This window comes from Oryctolagus cuniculus, chromosome 7, assembly GCF_964237555.1.
Source record: "Oryctolagus cuniculus chromosome 7, mOryCun1.1, whole genome shotgun sequence".
NCBI classification, from domain to species: domain Eukaryota; kingdom Metazoa; phylum Chordata; class Mammalia; order Lagomorpha; family Leporidae; genus Oryctolagus; species Oryctolagus cuniculus.
In genome coordinates, this window is record NC_091438.1 from 124,518,517 (window position 1) to 124,541,328 (window position 22,812).

The following is a 22,812-nucleotide window of genomic DNA, read 5'->3' on the forward strand; positions in this document are numbered from 1 at the left end:
TCAGACTCAAACTAAGTCATATTTTTCCTACCTATTATTTTAAAATACATTTATCTCATAGCAGAGACTTAGAGAAGTGATATCATCTGTGTTGAAAAGGGACAATTTAATTTCTTGGTTCCTTGTATTTTGAAAGAATAAAAACATGACTAGATTCTATGTAGTACTTTCTTCTGTTATCTGTGTTTTGTTTCATTTGAAAGAAATTTATTCTGTAGCTTAAAAAGAGCCTGATTAAATTACTTAAGAATTAACAGCTGATTTTAAAGGTGTTGTACATAGAATTATTGTCCTAATATGAAAATCTGTTTAGAGGTAAAGTTCTAAAAAGTTATGTATTTAGAGCATTCAAATAGTCAGATGCATAGGCATGTTCTCTTAAATGCATGCCAAGCTTGTGATCAATAGCATTGTACTTGCTGTGATGACTTACGGTACAACTGAGAATCAATACCTGATTTTATATCTGACCCTCAGCCTTGGTCAAAGGGAGAAACTACATTATTGTAATCTTACATTGTTATACCATAGGAGTAATAAAAGCATGGTTTTTTTGTCTGGTATTTCAGAATTTGGAAAGGCTTGTTTTTATCTCCCTTTGTCTACAAATTGCCTTTGTTTTTTATGCTTACAGATTTCATTCTGATTGGTGTTCACCTTCAAACTGCGATGAGATCCATGACCGGGTAAAAAATGTCTTGAAATCACATCAGGCTCATCAAAGACATTTATATGTTAGTTTCTAAAATTTTATCTTGGAGACTTTTTATAATAGGGCAAGAAAACCATCAAAGATGCTTAAAACTTGCAATATTTATAGTCACTGGGAAGAGATAAAAAAAGCACCATATCAGACTTCCTGTTTGACCTGAGTCATGCCAAGTATTTGACATAGGTCATCTGAGCTATAAACATCCTGAGTGATAATTATCTTTTAAAGAGACAGTGAATAGTGACTTCATGATACTTATTTCACAACCTTGAAAATAGGGAGTCTTGTTTGTGACCCGGCATAAAGCAACTCCATTCCCTGCAAATAGATTTTATCCTAAATGGTAACTTGAGGAAGGAGAATGAGAAGAATATATTTTGAAGCTGATTTGTACATTAATTAAATATTCAATTGAGGAAAAAATAGGTTGGGTTGGTCATATTTGATATTAGAGAATATAAATATGAGAATGTTTTCCGAGCTAAGACAAATAAATATGCATGGAAATTGGAAAGAAATAATGACAGTATATTCTTTTTGTATTTGATTTCTTGTATCAATCAGTAGTTTGAAAAACAAACATTTATCATCAGCATCATGTTGGGCATTAAACTTAATCTTGGGTATCTAACTGGATTATGTGACCTTGGGATGAGTTTCATCAATTTTAAGCTTCTATTTGCATACTGTTTTTAAAATTGATTTGTTTTCAAAGTATAATATACATATAGAAAATATACAAGTCATAATAATAGCTCGATGAATCTTAATAAAAACAACAGACTCATGTAAACTATCCACCAGACAAGACACAAAGCATAATCAGCTCTGTAGAAGCCCTAGAAAGTTTGCCACTTAAAGGGTGGTTGGTATCTAATGTGAAGCACAACATTATTTTCTAAAAGCAAGATTAGTACTAATGCTTGTTTGAACTTTCTTTTTTTTTTTATTTTATTTTATTTTTTTTTTTTATTTTTTACAGGCAGAGTGGACAGTGAGAGAGAGAGACAGAGAGAAAGGTCTTCCTTTTGCCGTTGGTTCACCCTCCAATGGCCACCGCGGCCGGCGCGCTGCGGCCGGCGCACCGCGCTGATCCAATGGCAGGAGCCAGGAGCCAGGTGCTTTTCCTGGTCTCCCATGGGGTGCAGGGCCCAAGCACCTGGGCCATCCTCCACTGCACTCCCTGGCCACAGCAGAGGGCTGGCTTGGAAGAGGGACAACCGGGACAGAATCCGGCGCCCCGACCGGGACTAGAACCCGGTGTGCCGGCGCCGCTAGGCGGAGGATTAGCCTAGTGAGCCGCGGCGCCGGCCTGAACTTTCTATAAATGACATTCTAAGGTGTCTACCCCGTTTTGTTGTAACTTTATTTCTTTTTAGGCCATACTTCACTCTTGCAGCTCTACAGCATTTGGCTGTATGAAAGTATTACCATGTGTTTATTAATTCCTCTGTTGATGGACATTTGGGTTGTTTCTTGTTTCTTGTATATGGAAGTGCCATGAGCAGTTAGCACATGTCCTTAATATTTGGGTATCTGCTTACCACTGAAATTATACAAAAGATATATGTACATTCGGCTTTAGTAGATACTGCCAAAGAACATTTCATGTGGTTTTAATAATTGACTCTCCCACTTCCAGCGCTGGAGAATTCTTCCTCTTGCATATCCTCACTGCTTAATTGATTATGTGTGAGTGTATACATACACACACGCATGTGTGCCCACTTATATTTCACTTTGACATTCTGATGGTAAAAAGTAGTTTGTCACACAGTTGTAATTTTCTGGTTCCTGATGACAAGTCACTCTTCCCAGTGAGTCAGTATTGCAAGTTTTAAGTATCTTGGTAACTTGGATAACCTGTTTTGTGAATGGCTATTCAAGCACTTTGCCTGTTTGTTTTTTTTTTTTAACTGGATTGTCTACATTACATTTTTGGTATAGAGTTCCATGAACCACAAATCAGAGAAAACATGTGATCTTTTTGGGTCTGACTTTTTTTCACTAAGCATAATTATCTCCAGTTGCATAATTTTATTGCAAAAGACAGGATTTTATTATTTTTAATGGCTAAATACTATTCCATCGTGTATATTTACCATATTTTCTTTATCCAGTCTCTAGCTGATGGACATCTGGGTTGATTCCGTATCTTAGCTATTGTAAATTGAACTGCAGTAAACATGGGGGTACAGTTAACTCTTTCATATGCTGATTTCATTTCCCTTAGGTTGGTAGCTAATATACACAGTACAAGAAAAACCCAATATATATGAGTGAAATTGACATCTTCGAATTGATTAGTTTATAGCCTTTGTCAGCAATATATATTGCTGAGAATTTATCTTTGCACTTTTTAATTGTTGAACTGCTTATTTAGTGGAATATTGAGCCTGTAATTATAAAGTAAATTAAAAATGTGTTATCGCAAATAAAAAAGAATGAAAGGGGGGGAGGAAAGGAAGTATCATTATATTCTTAGAGTTGTATTTATGAACTACTTGAAATCTGTTCTGTTTATATTAATAAAAAATAAATTCAAAGAGTTATATAGATTCTTGATGTGAGTTCTTAGTCAGATACATCTGTTTTAGTTTTCTTTTTCCACAATGTGGTTTGCATTTTTGCTTTCTTAATTGTATCTTTTAAGTAAAATTAATTTTCAACTCTAATTAATACAATTTACATATTTTTCTTGTTTGATTAGCATTTTTATAGTTTTTATTTACTTTCAAAACTTTCTGGTGTTCTCCTGTGTTTTCTTCTAAAGACTTTCTATTTACTTTAATATTTAAATATATGACCCATTTGGAATTTCTTTCTCTGTATAGTGATAACTAGGTGTCAAGAATCAAGAAAATAACAAATTTCATGATTATATGTCTCCCTATTTTTCTTCCAATTTCTGTTAATTCTATATATAATGAAGTTATATCATTGGTTGGATATAGATTTCAGAGTGTATTATGGACCATTTATTGTGAAATGTTTCTTTGTATCTCTGGAAGTACTCCTTATTTATACTATGTTTTGTCTAATATTTGAATAGGTATAAAAGCATTTTTTGGCTAGTGTATGCATGTTGTAAATTTTTACAGTCTCTGTTTTTATCATATACTTAAAGTCTGTATCTTGTAAGTAGAACAGGAAGAACAGGAGATTTTTTTTTCGAGAATGAAAATCTAGTACTTTAATGGAGGATGTTGTGGTTTTTGTTTAAATTAAATTTATGGTAGTTCATTTTCTTTTTATTACTTGCAATTCATTTTTTACCATTCTATTATTGTTTGCCCTATTGATTTCACCATGCATATATGATAAATTATTTATATTTAAAATATTTATTTATTTGAAAGTTAGAGTTACAGAGAAAGGAGAGAGAGAGAGAGAGAGAGAGAGATCTTTTCATTCACTGGCTCACTTCCCAGATGGCCACATGGCTAGGGCAAGGCCAGGCTGAAGCCAGACGCCAGAAGCTTCATCCGAGTCTCCAACATGGATGGCAGCGGCCCAGACACTTGGGTCATCTTCTGCTTTTCCAAGGCCATTAGCATGGCGCTGGATCGTAAGTGGAGCAGCTGGGACTCAAACCAGTGCCCATATGGGATGACAGTGTCACAGGCGGCTGCTTTAGCCACATGCAATAACACCAGCCCTGACAAATTATGTATCTGATGACTTCTCAGATAACAATGAGACATGAAAACATTTAACACATTTAAAGCTAATTCATTTTTGCAAGTCTATTATCATATACTAATTCTATACATATAAAGCACACTAATTATTTTTGTTCCTATAGTGACATTTATTCACTTATATCACATACTTACCCTATTATTATTCATTCTTTCCTGTATTTCTCTGTTTCCATCTGTATTCTAGAATCATTTTTCTCCTGTCTGAAGAATTCTATTTAATACTTCATTTTGTGTCAGTCGCCTGGATAGGAGTTCAAAACATCTTGGTTTTACTCTTCTTTATGTAAAATGGCTTCACTAGATACAGAATTTGAGGTTGGTAGTTAATTTCTTTGACATTTAAAAAAGCCATCATTTTGTCCTCTGACCTTCTTTGTCTCCTTTGAAAGTCACCTCTTACTTCTTTGAAGTTTATAGGTTTTCCCTCCTTTGCTGTGTTTAAGATTTGCTCTGAGGCTTTGTGGTTAGTAGTTTGAATATGATACATGTAGATGTAGTTTTCTTGAATTACTTCTCCACTAAGTTTGCAGGACTTATATGCATTGTCTGTTTTGGAAAACCCTTAGTTATTATTTCCTTAAACATTGCTTTTGCTCCAATGTCTCTTTGCTATTCTTCTGAAACTCCAAATAACACTTATCTAAGGGTAGACTGTGTCTCTTGTATCTTGTACATATATACATATATATCATTATTTTTCCCTCCAGTTTAGATATTTTTTTAAAGATTTATTTTATTTGTTTGAAAGAGTTACAGAGAGGTATAGACAGAGAGGTCTTCCATCCGCTGGTTCAGATGGCTGCAATGACCGGAGCTGTGCTGATCCAAAGCAAGGAGCCAGGAGCTTCTTCAGGTCTTCCACATGGGTGCAGAGGCCCAAGGACTTGGGCCATCTTGTACTGCTATCCCAGGCCATAGCAGAGAGCTGGATCGAAAGAGGAGCAGCCAGGACTAGAATGGGTGCCCATATGGGATGCAATGCTTCAGGCCAGGGTGTTAACCTGCTGTGCCACAGCGCCAGCCCCTGGACAATTTTTTCAACCATCCTCTAGTTTACTAATCCTGTCTTCTGTTGGGTTTAAGAGAGGGAAGAGATGTGCAATTCGGGACATGCTCAAGCTGACTTACCTCAAACGGTAGAGTTAGAAACATACCAGGGGATTCCAATTCAATCCCATCAAGGTGGCATGTACCAATGCCATCTCACTAGTCCCAGTGATCAAATTCTGTTCAGAATTGATCATAATGATAGGACTAAGAACCAGAGGGATCACATAAACAAGACTAGTGTCTGCAAATATTAGCTGATAGAATAAAAAAGGGAGAGAACGATCCAACATGGGAAGTGAGATACACAGCAGACCCATAGAATGGCAGATGTCCTAAACAGCACTCTGGCCTCAGAATCAGCCCTTAAGGCATGCGGATCCGGCTGAAAAGCCCATGAGAGTATTTCAAGCATGGAAAGCCAAGACACTCTGGCAAAAAAAAAAAAAAAAAAAAAAAAAAAAAAAAAAAAAAAACCACCTAAATGAAAGATCTCCGCGAGTGAGATCCCAGTGGAAAGAACAGGTCATCAAAGAAGGAGGTACCTTTCTCTGAAGGGAGGAGAGAACTTCCACTTTGACCATGGTCTTGTCTAAATATGATCAGAGTCGCTGAACTTAGGGGGCTTCCATAGCCTTGGCAGCTCATGACAAGAGCCTAGGGTGATTACTGATGCCATAAACAAGAGTGTCAATTTGTTAAGTCAACAAAAGGAGTCACTGTGCACTTACTCCTCATGTAGGAGCTCTGTCCTTAGTGTGCTGTACATTGAGATTTAATGCTATAACTAGTACTCAAACAGTATTTTTCACTTTATGTTTCTGTGTGGGAGCAAACTGTTGAAATATTTTTTTTTAGCTTTTATTTAATGAATATAGATTTCCAAAGTACAGCTTATGGACTACATTGGCTTCCCCCTCCTCCCCGATGATTTCCCTCCCACCCGCAACCCTCCCCTTTCCCGCTCTCTCTCCCCTTCCATTCATATCAAGATTCATTTTCAATTTTCTATATATACAGAAGATCAAACTGTTGAAATCTTTACTTAATGTATGCTAAACTGATCTTCTGTATATAAAAAGAATCGAAAATGAATCTTGATGTGAATGGAAGGGGAGAGGGAGTGGGAAAGGGGAAGATTGCAGGTGGGAGGGACGTTATGGGGGGAAAGCCATTGTAATCCATAAGCTGTACTTTGGAAATTTATATTCATTAAATAAAAGTTTAAAAAAAAGAAACTACTTGAAATAGACTAACTTATCAAGAAATATAACAAATAATAAATTAAGAAAAAATAATCTTAACAGTTGAATGTCTATTAAAAAATTGAATTTGTAGTTTAAAGACTTTCAAAAATTAAAACTCCAGACCCAGATGTTTTCTCTACTGCATTCTAGCCAAAAGTTTAAGGAAAACACAATACCAGTGTTGAAATGTTTACACTAAAAGCAACCTGAGTACCAACTCTGGAAACTAGCCATCCTTTTGTCTCTATATTTATTCATAAAGTATTTATTGAGAATTTTTTCCCAATATCTGTATGCTGTGTACCTGACACTGTGTAAAGCATGGGGAATATTTTTATGAAATCAAATTTCCCACCTATAAGGAATTTACATAACCCAATTATAATTTAATAAATCAGTAAATGAATATGAAACAAAAAAAAATCAATGTGGTACAGTGTCCATGTAGACCTAAGGGTAAGAGACCTAAGCAGAACTTGGCATGTTCTTCTAGGGCAAAACAGAAATTGGTTATATAGGAATAATAATTCTATTAAGTGTTTACTGTCATCAGGCATTGCGTATGTATTATTCCATTTCTCCTTCTGATAAACTGATGTTTACTCTTTAAAAGATGAGGACACTGAGGCTTGCAAAAGTTAAGTGACTCATATAAGGTCATGTAGCTACTTTAGTTGTAACCCAGATAATTAATACGCTTTGGTCAACCATAAAGCTGTACAGAGATGAACACATACAGTACAGTCTGATACACACAAACCCAGTGATATGCCCAAACATGAGCATGTAAAAATACATACAAATGACAACCATGGGAGCATACATGTTCAGTAACAGAGATAAGTAAGCACTGATGTAATACCAGAGAAAGACACTGTGAACTATGTATTGAAACCTGTGTTTCCTGGGAACCGGACAGACCAAAGTCCATGTCAGACATACCTGAAGAATGTTCACAGGCCGGGTATACAATCTAAATATAAACACTGGCTGGTGGATTTTTTTTTAAACTTCACAAAGAATTGATTTGAATATCAACCTGTTCTAAGATTGTGAAAGGGTTCTTTCTTTATGAATCATTAAATATTTAACTTGTACTGAGGTGATTAAAACATAAAATGTCAGAAATTTGACAATAATTAATAAGTGAAGAGAAGTCATCTTAAGCAAACTAATGGAAGTCAGTGATCAGAGAAGATTCTGTTAAAAATAAAACCCAAAGATAAGAATGGCGCAAACACCAAGCATCCTGATTTACATGTTATTCAAGGATACATAAGTTGCATAAAACCAGGTCATGTTACAAAAAACTCCCAAGTACTGATGCCTTTTAGCAGAATTAAGAAAATGCATGTGACTTAATCCCATCAGCCTACCCTGTCTAGAAATGCATTTTTAAAAAATAAAACTCACTGTAGAAATTGTAAGGAACTTCCAGTTAAAGCAGAAAATTCCTGTTAAGCCAGGTCATGGAAAACCAGGCTGAAAGATTTAAACTTAATCCTGTAATCCAAGAGTAATGACAGCAGATGTATTCAAGGACCTGATTGATTGCAAGCTGACTCCACTAGAGTGTATAACCTCTCCATAGGAAGTGGCTGCTACTCCGTTCCAGTTAATTTCTGCTATATAGAATTTCAGATATAGTGTTGCCACATCTTCTAATATTTTTTTGACAGGCAGAGTTAGACAGTGAGAGAGAGAGACAGAGAGAAAGGTCTTCCTTCCATTGGTTCACTCCCCAAATGGCCGCCAAGTGAGCCACGGTGCCGGCATTCTAATTATTTTTGAAGGTCTGATTTCTATATAAAGTTGTGTCAACTAATTCAAATTAAAAATACAAAACATTTTGTGTGCCAAACAAAGCACTCATACCACCTGCTGGTTGGCAATTTCTCCTCTGGAAAGTAGGGATTCTCCCATGTTTCAGTGTTTTACTAATGTTTTTAAGAAAATTAATTCGCAGGGCCGGCGCCTTGGCGCAGTAGGTTAATCCTCCACCTACGGCGTTGGCATCCCATATGGGCGCCGGTTCTGGTCCCAGCGGCTCCTCTTCCAATCCAGCTCTCTGCTGTGGCCTGGGAAAGCAGTAGAAGATGGCCCAAGTGCTTGGGCCCCTGCATCAGCGTGGGAGACCTGGAGGAGGCTCCTGGCTCCTGGCTCCTGGCTTCAGATCGGCATAGCTCCTGCCGTGGCCATTTGGGGAGAGAACCAGTGGAAGGAAAACTTTACTCTCTGTCTCTACCTCTCAATGTATGTAACTCTACTTCTCAAATAAATAAATTAAAAAATCTTAAAAAAAAAAAAGAACTCAAGAAGATTTAAAAAAAATTTGCTAACATTAAGTGATCAGTTGGCTTAAGAGAAGAGTATGAATTTGGTGTGAGATTTGCTGAAACAATATAGTGAAAGAATAAATCAGGGAGGCTATTGATCTGCCAGGGACTACAAATTGTGATTCAAGTTTTAGTTCATTGAAGCTGATTTATAAGTTTAGCTGAAGTTACTACTACATGCCAGGAACTGAACTAAATGCTATTTTATGAAGTCTCTGAATAACCAGTCTTTTGTGCAAGTTATTTGCTCTAGTTTTCTCACAGGTTTCTTGTATTTATGGATTTAGAATATATAACATACTTAAAATGATAGCCAAGTAAAAGTAACCAATAAATATTAGATGTTCTCTAAAAATTGCTTGTGCTGGCAGCAAAATGGAGATTTTACACAGAGTTTATTTATTTACTTATTTAAAGATTTATTTATTTATTTGAAAGGCAGAGTTAAAGAGAGAGGAGAGACAGAGGGAGAGATCTTCCCTCTGCTCGTTTACTTCCCAAATGGCCACAATGGCCAGGGCTCTGCAAGGCCAAAGCCAGGAGCTAGGAGCTTCTTCCAGGTTTCCCATGTGCAGGGGCCCAAGCACTTGTCCATTTTCTGTTGCTTTCCCAGGCCATTAGCAGGGAGCTGGATCAAAAGTGGAGCAGCCAAACCCATGCCCATATGGGATGCCGGCCCTGTATTTTAATTGCAGAGGTAGAGATAAAGAGAAATAGACAGCACCCAACTGTTGGTTCTCTTCCCCAAATACCACAACAGCCTCAAGTTAGGGGCTGAAGTTGGCAGCCAAGAACTCAATCCAGCTCTCCTATGTGGATAGCAGGAACCCAACCACTTGATCCATCACTTGCTGCTTTGCAGGGTGCGTAGTAGCAGGAGGTGAAATAAGAAATGAACTGAGTCTTGATTCCAGGCATGCTGATAAAGGGATTACATGTTTATAAATGTGAATTATATCATTATTAAATGTCTTTATTTCTTGTAAAAAGTATTTTCTTTTGGTCTTTCATTCCATAGTACCATTGCTAAAATAGCTTTATTTAATGTTTTGCAAGAGATATCCGTCTTTATCACTATACTCTTAACTTTTCTGTTTACATTTAAAAGGAATTTTAATTGCATGTATTGACTTTTCTATACAATGTGGCAATTAATGTCTTTCAGTTATAGTATATAGTCTGTCATATTTAATGCCCCTACTGAAATAGTTGAATACAACATCCAAATATAAATTAATAAATTTATATTCTGATTTTCTTCTAGTCTATCTGCCTTTGGATTGTTAAACATTATTATTTACTTTTTTACCAGTTATTATAACTTCTTATTGTTCTGGTTAACTTTATTTTAAAAATTATTTATTTTAAAAATTAACAGTATTCTTAGTAAAATTTAGTATAAATGAATACTTTAACTTTATTCCTGAATTGATATGCTGTTGTTATTCCTGTGTTTTTATTATTGGTACATTTCAAGCACCATATTACATCATTATATTTTGTGCAAGCAATACTCATTTCAATGTAACATATATTACCATTTTGTAGCTTTTCATTGGTTCCTGCATCTCCAAGCTTCCTCTATGATTAGTTACTTCTTTCATCTCAGAAATTGTTTGCTATTTCCTTTAACTTGGGAACTTCCTAGAGCTGAATTTACCTAAATTTGTTTTTAGGTTTTTTCATTTTTGTGTAAAAGTTCCTTTATTGTACTTTAGGTTTTAGAAGAGTCCCCCACCCTTGTGGTGTTTAATTTGGGTGTTACTTTCTCTGATCTTTATTGTTTTGGTAGAGAAATAGGCTGTTGGTATTCTTACTTCCTTCAACACATAGTTTAAAAATTGTAAGCTTTTAAAATTGATGAAATTGATCACTTGGACTAGTGAGATGGCATTGAATTAGAATCCCCTGGCAGATTTCTAACTCTACCGTTTGGGGTAAGTCAGCTTGAGCATGTCCCAAATTGTACATCTCCTCCCTCTCTTTTTCCCACTCTTATATTTAACAGAGATCACTTTTCAGTTAAATTTAAACACCTAAGAATAATTGTGTGTTAATTACAGAGTTCAACCAATAGTATTAAGTAGAACAAAAAAAATACTAAAAGGGAAAAAGTATTAAGTTGTACATCAACAGTCAGGACAAGGGCTGATCAAGTCACTCTTTCTCATAGTGTCCATTTCATTTCAACAGGTTTCCTTTTTGGTGCTCGGTTAGTTGTCACTGATCAGGGAAAACATATATTTGTCCCTGTGGGACTGGCTTATTTCACTCAGCATGATATGCTCCAGATTCTTCCATTTTGTTGCAAATGACCGGATTTCATTTTTTTCACGGCTGTATAGTATTCTATAGAGTACATGTCCCATAATTTCTTTATCCAGTCTACTGTTGATGGGCATTTGGGTTGATTCCAGGTCTTAGCTATTGTGAATTGAGCTGCAATGAACATTAATGTGCAGACAGCTTTTTTGTTTGCCAATTTAATTTCCTTTGGGTAAATTCCAAGGAGTGGGATGGCTGGGTTGTATGGTAGGGTTATATTCAGGTTGCTGAGGAATTTCCAGACTGACTTCCATAGTAGCTTTACCAGTTTGCATTCCCATTCTAACCTGGGTGAGGTGAAACCTCATTGTGGTTTTGATTTGAATTTCCCTGATTACTAGTGATCCTGATCATTTTTTCTTGTGTCTGTTGGCCATTTGGATTTTCTTGATTAGTCTATCTAAGATTTGATTAGTTTTGTTTATTTTTTAAAAGAACCATCTCTTCATTTTTTTTTTTTTTAAATATTCAAATCTGGGGCCAGCGCTGTGGCACAGTGGGTTAACGCCCTAGCCTGAAACACTGGCAATCCCACATGGGCACCAGTTCTAGTCCCGGCTGCTCCACTTCTGATCCAGCTCTCTGCTATGGCCTGGGATGGAAGTAGAAGATGGCCCAAGTCCTTGGGCCCCTATACCCACGTGGGAGACCCAGAAGTAGCTCCTGACCCCTGGCTTTGGATTGGCACAGTTCCAGCCATTGTGGCCAACTGAGGAGTGAACCATCAGATGGAAGACCCCTCTCTCTCTCTCTCTCTGTGTAACTCTGACTCTCAAGTAAAAAATAAATAAATCAATAAAAAAATCTATATCAATTATTTGTGCTATGAGTTTTTTTATTCCTTCTACCAATTTTTGGGTTGAATTGATCTTGTTTTTCTAGTCCTTTGAGATGCAGTGATAAGTTCTTTATGTGAGATCTTTCTCTCTGTGTGTGTTTCACACAGGCATTGATTGCTATAGGTTTTGATAGGTTTCCATTTTCACTTTTGTTCAAGAATTTTTTTTATTTCCTTCTTGATTTCTTCCTTGATATATTGATTGTTCAGGAGTAAGTTCCAAATGTCCACATATTTGTGTAGTTTCCAAAATTTTTCTTGAATTGAGGTGAGAAAAGACACAGTTCTCAGTCTGTGAGTGCCGACCAGGGCTAAATGCCTTCGGGCCTCTATCAGGTGCTGGGTTTCCATAGAGCAGGCTGGGGTTGGAGCTCTGAGGTACAGTTCTAATAAGCTCCCTCTCGGAACTTCCCTGTGGGCATGACTAGAGTTTCAGTGGTGTGGGGAGTGGTGGCTGAGCCACCTGTCTGGAAACAACAAACATTCACTCCACAGGAATGGGCCTAGGAACCAGGGCACAGAAGCGCAATCCAATTGAATGTTTTTGCAGGGAGTCTCGCCCTGGGATTCCATTCCCTGTCCCTCTCCTCTAAGTAGCTGCCTCTCTTGCTTGAGGCTCCTTGGAGCTGGGGGAGTGACGTGCCAACTCGTTCCTGGTTGCAGTTTGGTCAGTGCAGCTGGATTTTAGCAAGATGAGGCACTGTGGTGGCTGACCTGTGGCTCTTGTGAAGGCGCTGTGGTATGTGTATGGCTGTTCGGTGGCAGCCGGATGGTCTTACTCAGTCACCGTCTTGGTTCCCATCCCTCCAGCCTTTCTTTTTCTGTCTCTGTACATTTGATAATGCAGATTTGTCTCTAAGCTTGACCTTAGGTACATGTCAATTTTGGTTTTACATCTTTTTTATCACCCACTTGAAAATATTTTCTATTTGGTACTGCAATTTCTTCATTGCTCCATGGTAATTAAAATTCCATCTAGTTGGATACTCTGTCTTTTGTTATTCACAGCTAGCTTACTTTCTTCCCAGATGGAGAACATACTATGAATTACTTGAAATGTATTAACATTAGCATTTCCTTAAGACTTGATATATAGTCAGTTTTAGTAATTCTGTTTGTGTTCATAGAGAGCATATACCCCATCATTATGGGGTACAGCATTCTATATAAGTTCTACAATATCACATTTATTAATCATATTGTTCTGAGCTTCTCTGTACTTACAGGAAAGACTACAAAACTTTTAATGCATTATTTACCCCCTTCAATTAATCATTAAAATGTTCTGAATTACCATAATGAGGAAATATGTATCTACTTGAGATAGTAAAAACTAACAATGAGGTCACCTATTCTGCTAAAAAACCTTTTTTATTTTTTTAAAAAAATGGCTTATTGAAATATAATTCACCATCATAAAATTCACCCAGTATGTTTTCATATAGCAAGAAAATTGTTCAACTTTTACTACGTCCAGTTTCAAAACATTTCATCATCCCAAGAAAGACATCATGTACCCTATCAGAATCAAACATCATTCTCCTCACTCGACTCCAAGGCACCCACCAGTGTAATTCTGCAGATGCCTGTCTGGAAATTTCATAGGAATGCATTTATTCAGTATGTGGTCTTTGTGACTGACATCTTAACTTACTGATGTATTAAAGACTTGAGTATGATATAGCATCACTCCATCCTTTTGAAAATTTATATTTATTTTGAAAATTTACTTATTTATTTGAAAGGCAAAATGTGACAGAGGAAGAGGGAGTGAAAGATCTTCCATCAGCTTACTCAATTTCCAAGTAGTTACAATACTCGGTGGTGTGCCAGGCCAAAGTCAGGAGCCAAAAACTCCATCCTGGTCTCTCCCATATCAGTATCAGTGGCTCATGTATTCGGGACCAGAAGTTGGATCCAGAACAGAGCACTGGAACTAGAATGGGCACTCTAATATGGAATGCTGGTGATGCACACAGAGGCTCAACCAGCTATGCCACAACACTGCCCCCCTTTATTAAATGGTTAGACAATACTCCATTGTATGGGTAATACCACATTTTGTTTCTCCATTCACTGATTAACAGTTAGACTAATTGATTTGGGTGGTTGCCACTTTTTTGGTTGTTGAAAATCATGCTACTATGAACATTTATATGGTAAATCTGAAATTTACATGGTAAATCATGAATAATAGCCAAATTATTATCCAGAGTAACTCACTATTTTACATTTAATACCAGCAGTGATTTGAGGATAACTGCTCCCAGTATCTTTGCTAAACTTTCTGATTTTCTCAGGATCATCTTCCTAATGTGTGTGATGTGGTGTCTCCTTGGAGTTTTGATTTGTATTTCACTAATGACTAATGATTTGAAACATCTTTTCATATACTTCTTGGCAATTTGTGTATCCTCTTTGGAGAAATATCTGTTCAGTTCTTTGGTCATTTAAAAATTTTATTACCTTTTTATTATTAAGATCACAGTGTGTTTTCTATATAAAGCCTTTTATTAGATCTCTGATTTGCAAATGTGTTCTTCCATTCTGCAGGTGTCATTTCACTTTCCCCATACTATCCCATGCAGTACAAAAGCTCTTAATTTTGGTAAAATACAACTTTATCTATGTTTTCTTTTGTTGTCTGTTCTTAGGATGTCATATCTAAGAAATAGTGCTTACTCCAAGATCACAGTTTTTCTTATCTATGTTTTCTAAGCATTTTATTGTGGTAGCTTTTAAATTTATGTTACTGATTCATTTGTATTTGATTTTTTAATTTTTGTGTGAAGTAAGGAGTCCAAATTAATTGTTTCACACTTGAAAATATGATTATCCCAGTAACATTTGTTAAAAATACTGTTCTTCTCCTCATTGAATTACCTTAGCACTTTTGTCAAAAATCAATTGAATATAAATGTGTGGGTTCATTTCTGGATTCTCAGTTACACATGTATACACACACACATACACACACTCAAAGGTGGCATCCATTCAAAAGCCCTTGTGTGATTAAGTAGGGTGTCCATTTTCCCAGAACTGAATAGGGACCTAGAGGAACATCCATCCATCCTTGTTCCATATACTGGATAAAAAACAAAGTTTGTCTTTCTCTGTAGACAAGCCAAGCCCACAAGAAAAACAGCAAAAACGGCACCTATAGCTTTAGAATTTTGAGTTTACAGCACAAACCAGGACATGGAAGATCTTTTAATATTAACCCTTCAGTTGTTTAATTTGTACATAGTTGTTAAATGACGGAATTTCCGGGCCGGCGCCGCAGCTCAATAGGCTAATCCTCCGCCTTGCGGCGCTGGCACACCAGGTTCTAGTCCCGGTCGGGGCGCCGGATTCTGTCCCGGTTGCCCCTCTTCCAGGCCAGCTCTCTGCTGTGGCCAGGGAGTACAGTGGAGGATGGCCCAAGTGCTTGGGCCCTGCACCCCATGGGAGACCAGGATAAGTACCTGGCTCCTGCCATCGGATCAGCGCGGTGCGCCGGCTGCAGCGCGCCGGCCGCGGCAGCCATTGGAGGGTGAACCAACGGCAAAGGAAGACCTTTCTCTCTGTCTCTCTCTCTCACTGTCCACTCTGCCTGTAAAAAAAAAAAAAAAAAAAAAAAAAAAAAAAAAAGACGGAATTTCCTTCTGTTATTTCTTGCTAATTTCGTTTCATTGTGGCCATGTAACATTTTGTATACTTTTAAGTTCTTTCAAGTTTAGTTAGACTAAATTGTCTAAATGTGATCTCTCCTGGAGAATTTCCCACATGTACCTGAGAGAATGTATATTCTGCTGTTCATTGGAGTGTTCTGTAGATGCTGTTAGGTCTAGTTTCTGTGTTAGGTCTAGTGCTGTTCAGTCTTCTGTTTCGTATTGATCTTCTCTCTGTTCTATCCATTGCTGAAAATGAACTACTGGATATTAAACTTTCCTAATTGTATACATGTGCTGTTGGTTCTGCTTCTCTGAAGAACCCTGGCTAACACAGCATGAGAAACTCCTGCAAGCCATCACAAGTTCATGGTCTTTATCTCCAGGAACTCAAACAAGTTATCGAGGTGAAGATACTAGAAAAATCCCCTCCTGACTCTGACAGGGGACGAAAAGCAATCCATCTGAAATATACCTGTGACTAATCCTACTGTGCGGATGGAAAGGTTTCATCAGTCTTTCCCAGAGCCGTGGAGCAAGCATATTCCTTTCTCTCTCTAGCACCATCTAACCTTCCCATCTCACTGAGGGGTCTGAGGAGCCATACAATAAGAAATATTTGTGAGGCTGCAGACCAGACAGCATTTTAGGTCCACTGAAATACTGTGATTTAATTGTAATGTTAAATAATGTGCCCCCCTTCCCCTATACCTTACCAATGCATAAACAGGCTTCTAGGATAACAATGGATTATACAGCTAAGAGAGCTTCAGGATGCGCGTCATATCTGCTGGAGTACTTAGGGAAGACCCACGTCAAGAGTGGAAACAAAAACAAGGACACTGGAGGAATCTGCAGGCTCTTGCATTTATAGCTTCAGCAAGCATTAAGCACAGAGTAGCTTCTAGCAAGGTTCCCATCAGTCCTTCCTCCACAGGTCTGTTTTCATCGTCTCTTATTCTGTACAGTTTGTATGACTTTGAAAATGAGAATTACAAAGTGCAATAAAAGGCAAAAAACAACCGAATTTGAAGAGACAAGGCAAGCACCAGATGCAGACTTAGATATGACACACATGTGAAATTATTACGCCGAAAGTTTGAAATGACTGTAACTAGTATGTGAAGGGTTCTAATGGAAAAAGTGGACCAGAACACAGGAGAGATGGACAATATAAGCTGAAGAAGGGAACTCTAAGAGAGAATTTAAAAAGGAAATGGTAAAAATAAAATAACAAAAAGAGTGGAATGTAAATAAGTGCCCTGGCAAGAAAAACAGCTTGATACTGGAAAGAGCACTGAGTTTTGGGGCATTCTCACTTTCCCAGGCCCCCTTAGCTGCTCTTTAGCCCCATGTTAAAAACCAACAGCCCATGAACTCAGTGTAAAGCGACATCCTGCCTACCATTACAAGGGGCAAATACAGTTGGGCTTTCTTGAAATACCCTTTCCAGAGAAGTGTCATTACTGACCTGTCTGGAGGTTGCCGGGGACACCTCTTTGGTAGTTTGGAACAAAAAAGAGGATAATCAAAAAGCTTAAAAAAGAAAACTATATATATCCATAGAGACGGTGAAAAGCTCCCTCATATTCCCGGGATTTTAGAAGACCATATAGATTTGTAGGACTGTGCAGATATCTAAAGGCATTATAAATGATGAAGGAAGACCAAAGGACCCTGAGCTATCAGTTTAGGCTGACATTAAGGCTCTGCCCTCAAGAAATTAAGGCTTAGCCCCACACAGCCTCTCCAGCAAGTACCGGGAGACTTAATGGTTTGAAGAGCTCACAGAAATATTTGTCCAGTCATTACCTGACCTCTTAGCTAACAGAAGAAAGATACCAGGGATCACCCTCAAAAAGCAGCAAGGATTTTACAGTAATAATTCAGAACAACTGTAATAAACAGCAACAACAAACAGTGGAAAAGGTGGGAAAGGCAGTCAATGGAAACTGTCCCCAAGGAGCCCAGACCCTGGACTCATTTTAGACAAAGACCTTGATTTGATTCTATGAAATAGGAATGGACATTTGGAATAGTAGTTGAAGACTCACTTGGTAAAACCACATCCCGTAACACAGGGCCTGGTATTGAGTCCTGACTCCACTCCTGATTCCAGCTTTGTGTTACTGCAGACCCCTGGAGGAATCAGGTGATGGCTCAAGTAGTTAGGTCCCTGCCACTTATGCGAGAGAGCTGGATTGAGTTCCCAGCTCCTGGCTTTGGTCTACCTGAGCTCTAACTCTTGTTGGCATTTGGGGAATGAATCAGTCAGTAGGCAATCTCTCCCTGTTTGTCTGTCTCTATTTCTCTTTCTCTGTCAAACAAATAAATGAATAGTTTTTTAAAACATTATGTTAGTTCCAAGCCAGCTCTCTGCTGTGGCCAGGGAGTGCAGTGGAGGATGGCTTGGGCCCTGCACCCCATGGGAGACCAGGATAAGTACCTGGCTCCTGCCTTCAGATCAGCGCGGTGCGCCGGCCGCAGCGGCCATTGGAGGGTGAACCAACGGCAAAGGAAGACCTTTCTCTCTCTGTCTCTCTCTCTCACTGTCCACTTTGCATGTCAAAAAAAAAAAAAGAATAAAAATTAAAAAATAAAAAAAAACATTGTGTTAGGGGTGAGCATCCTGATGCAGGGGGTTAAAGAGCTGTGTGGGCCACCAGGCATCCCATATTGGAGTGTCTGTGATTGACTCCCACCCCTGCTTCCCATCTATCTTCCTGCAGAAAGACAGAAGAGACGGAGAGATCTCCCATTCACTGGATTCACTGGTTCACTCCCCAAATGCCTACAATAACTGAGACTGGGCCAGGCTAAATTGGGAGCTGGCAGCTCAATCCAGTTTCTCCCACATGGGTGGAAGGGACCCAAGTACTTGAGCCATCACCTGATCCCTCCCTGGATGGACACTAATACAAGGCTGGAATTGGCAGTGGAGTCAGCACTCAGATCCTGGCACTCTAAAATGGGATATAGGATGGAGGTGGTCTGTGTGCATTCCCGGGGCTCTTAACCACTATTCCGAGTGCCAGTGCAAATTGTGCTCTTCCTCCTCTCAAGATAGCCATTTAATTTCTTTCCTTTACCTTGTTTTTCACACTTACTAATGTTAGTTACTTTTTCTGTGTTGTTAATAAAGTAATAATTACTTCATTGCCTTATCAAAGTGGATAAATACATGCAACATTCAACTATATGCTGTTCAAGAAAAATATCTAATAATAAAGGTTAAAATAAAAGCATGAATACCATTCAAGCACTAACTCAAAAAAAAAAAAAAGATTGTTGGCCAGCGCTGAGGATCACTTGGCTGATCCTCTGCCTGCGGCGCTGGTACCCCAGATTCTAGTCCCGGTTAGGGCGCTGGATTCTGTCCCAGTTGCCCCTCTTCCAGTCCAGCTCTCTGCTGTGGCCCAGGAGTGCAGTGGAGGATGGCATGGCCCAAGTGCTTGGGCCCTGCACCCTCATGGGAGACAAGGAGGAAGCACCTGGCTCCTGGATTCGGATCGGTGCAGCAAGCTGGCTGTAGTAGCTATTTGGGGAGTGAACCAACGGAAGGAAGACCTTTTTCTCTGTCTCTCTCTCTCACTGTCTAACTCTGCTTGTCAAAAAAAAAAAAAAAAAGGTTGTTTTAACTGTATTAATAGACCAAAATAAATTAAGGGAAAACAAGAATCAGTTGGAGTTAATTTTATAATGTTAAAACCTAGAGCAATAACAATTCTAAATGTTTATGTATGTTTTCTGTAATTTTTAAATTTTGCCTATTATTTGTTGCTTATATTTTTACTCTTCCTGATTTTATCCTGTCAGCAAACTTTTTTTTGAAGATTTATTTTATTTATATGAAAGAGTTACAGAGAGAGGTAGAGACAGAGAGAGAGGTCTTCCATCCGCTGGTTCACTCCCCAGATGGCCGCCAACAGCTGGAGCTGAGTTGATCTGAAGCCAGGAGCTAGGTGCTTCTTTCGGATCTCCCATGTGGGTGCTTGGGCCCAAGGACTTGAGCCATCTTCTACCACTTTCCCAGGCCACAGCAGAGAGCTGGATGGGAAGAGAAGCAGCTGGGACTAGAACCGACACCCATATGGGATGACGGCGCTTCAGGCCAGGGCTTCAACCCACTGTGCCACAGCATCGGCCCCCTGTTAGCAAACTTTTAAAATCATTTTTCGTCATAATCTGTGTTCACCTGTCTTTTCACATCAAATAAATGAACCCCTTATTAATACTAAAGTTTATCTGTGCTTCCTGCTTCCTTTTGTTACTAGTTTTCTTTAAGTCAGTTCCTGTTTGGCTGCGAACAAGGGTGTTGGCTAGCTGGCGCAGAAAGATAATTGATATTAAATGATATAAACAACATGCATAGGAACTTACTGTAGATGATACAGTTTACAAAGCTTTCTCTTCAGAGTCCTCTACCCAGAGCCCTTGTATGTGTCTACTAGAAGGTAAGAACAGGCTGCTCCTGCAAGGTAGAGCAGTCCTTACGTGTTTTCGTTTTAACCTTCTTAACTTTCTTTTTGCCTTTTCTTTTTTGTACTGCGTTTTGGCTTATGATGCATAATCCCAGGTTATGTTCTTTGTAAGTCATAGGTGCACATAAGACTGCTTGTATTAACATGATTTTTGTCAAATGCTGAGGAGTCAGAATGCAGAGTCTTTTTGGAAATTGCATGACAGTATGTAAGATACTGTTAAGCTATATATCTTAACACGTCCATTCCCATTCATTCATTGATCCAAGAAGTATTTAGTGAATGCTAGTCTTTGATAAGCAGCATTAACAAAACTATAATAAAGCTATAGTTTTCTTCAAAAAATATAATGAATTCTTTCTTACCCTTTTGTTTCTTTCCTAAGAAATACAAACATTTGAATAAAATTCTTATAATGGGGGAGGATAAGATACAAAGGAAAATGAATTAATGAAAATCTTTATTTATTTATTTATTTTTAGGATGAGAGAGACCCAGAGAAAGACGATGAACTGGAACTGAAAAGAGGTCTTTTGTACAGAGACTCTGCCTATGACAGTGACCCCGAGTATAGGTATGCCCTTGGTTAACGCTGTGTCTTTTTACAGCTGATATACAGATAACTCGTTTCTTAATCTTATGAATTTGTGGGGACTTGGGACTCAGAAGGGTTCTCAATAATTAATTTTTCAAAATATGTAAGTTCTTATTAAAATATTGTAATGTTTGTATTACTGAAATTTTTAATGAAAACAAATGTAGTCAATTAACAGTGATTCCTTGCATTCTACTTAAGATTTATTTGCCGCTCTGCAAATCCACATGTTTAAAGCTGCATTTATTCTAATCTAAAAAGTTTCCATAACTTGGAAAGCCAAGACACTCTGGCAAAAAGATCTCTGTGAGTGAGATCCCAGTGGAAAGAACAGGTCTTCAAAGAGGGAGGTGCCTTTCTCTGAAGGGAGGAGAGAACCTCCACTTTGACTATGACCGTGTCTAAACAAGATAAGAGTCGGAGAACTCAAGGGGCTTCCATAGCCTTGGAAACTCATGACTGGAGCATAGGGAGATTACTGATGCCATAAACAGGAGTGTCAATTGGTAAAGTCAACAACAGGAGTCACTGTGCACTTACTCCTCATGTAGGATCTCGGTCCTTAACGTGCTGTACACTGAGGCTTAATGCTATAACGAGTACTCAAACAGTATATTTCACTTTGTGTTTCTATGGGGGTGCAAACGGCTGAAATCTTTACTTAATGTACACTAAACTGATCTTCTGTAAAAAAAAAAAAAAAAAGAAAGAAATTTTCAATTCCCAACTTGACTCTCACTGGGATTAAACATGACAATAGGTCTGATCTGATTTCATCATCATTTAAAAAAAATCATCTATTATTTTTCACTTTATGTTTCTGTGTGGGAGCAAACTGTTGAAATACTTACTTAAGGTATACTAAGCTGATCTTCTGTATATTAAGATAATCAAAAATGAATCTTGATGTGAATGGAAGGGGAGAGGGAGTGGGAAAGGGGAGGGTTGTTGGTGGGAGGGACGGTATGGGAGGGGAAGCCATTGTAACCCATGAGTCGTACTTTGGAAATTTATATTCATTAAATAAAAGATAAAAAAAAAAAGTTTCCATAACTTTAGACCACAAGTAAACCTTTTTCTTAATAACATAAAAGCATGTTCGTTTAGCTTAAAATTTTAGAAATGTTGGTTATAATAATTTAGTTTTTGCAAGGCTACACAAGCAGGTCCTTTGAAGACTTCTGAAAGCTGTGTCAGTCGCCATAAAATGCAATATTAAAAAGTACTAAAAACTGCAAAATGCCAGTTTATACAAAGTTCTCTGAATCCTTGGATGCTCCACAACCATATGGCCATATGGCTTTTACTTCTTTTTACCATATGGCCTTTACCTTCCTGAGATTCCTTAGGAACAGTTATAAGAAACAAGACTCAAGTAATGGAGGATGTTGCATTTCTAACGGGGGTTTTGCCCAGTTTACCATCTGTGAGCACATGGAGATATGTGTGAGTGGGACTCCTTTTCCAAAGTTACTCCCTCCCAAGCAAGAAGTGGCTTTGACCTATCATTAAGGCACGTAGTATTTTATAGATGAATTATAATATATAGATGAAAGAGAAACAATCCAGAGAGGAAAGGGAAGTTTCAGAGGGTACAACCATTCAGAAAGAAAAAAATTCTTTTTTTACTCTTTGTTGTTCTTTCTTAAAGCCGTGTTCCCTAGATTGTTGTATGGATTAGCATTACAATTTTGGGTTCTTAAATGAATTAATTTTAATTTGAGTAAAAATACATGAAGTTAGAAGAAAGAATGTAATTTTCAAACTTTTGTATGCATAATAATTCGCTAAACACTTCTTATAAATTTGAGATTTCCACTCCCTACTCCATCTGTTGTGGTTCCTACATGGAGACCTTAAATATGAAGAAATACAAT

At 37.9% G+C, this 22,812-nt stretch overlaps 1 protein-coding gene across 2 annotated transcripts in view; it reads left to right on the forward strand.

The window, feature by feature from the left end:
- SPATA6 (spermatogenesis associated 6) overlaps positions 1 to 22,812 on the forward strand; it is a 129,635-nt gene that overhangs the window by 98,634 nt on the left and 8,189 nt on the right. The window contains exons 11-12 of one of the 2 annotated variants that reach the window (XM_008265284.4): positions 635 to 734; positions 20,823 to 20,914. In XM_008265284.4, coding sequence (XP_008263506.1) covers positions 635 to 734; positions 20,823 to 20,914 — 192 coding nt within the window. The remainder of the gene's footprint in view (positions 1 to 634; positions 735 to 20,822; positions 20,915 to 22,812) is intronic. The other variant, XM_008265285.4, reaches the window with a different exon arrangement.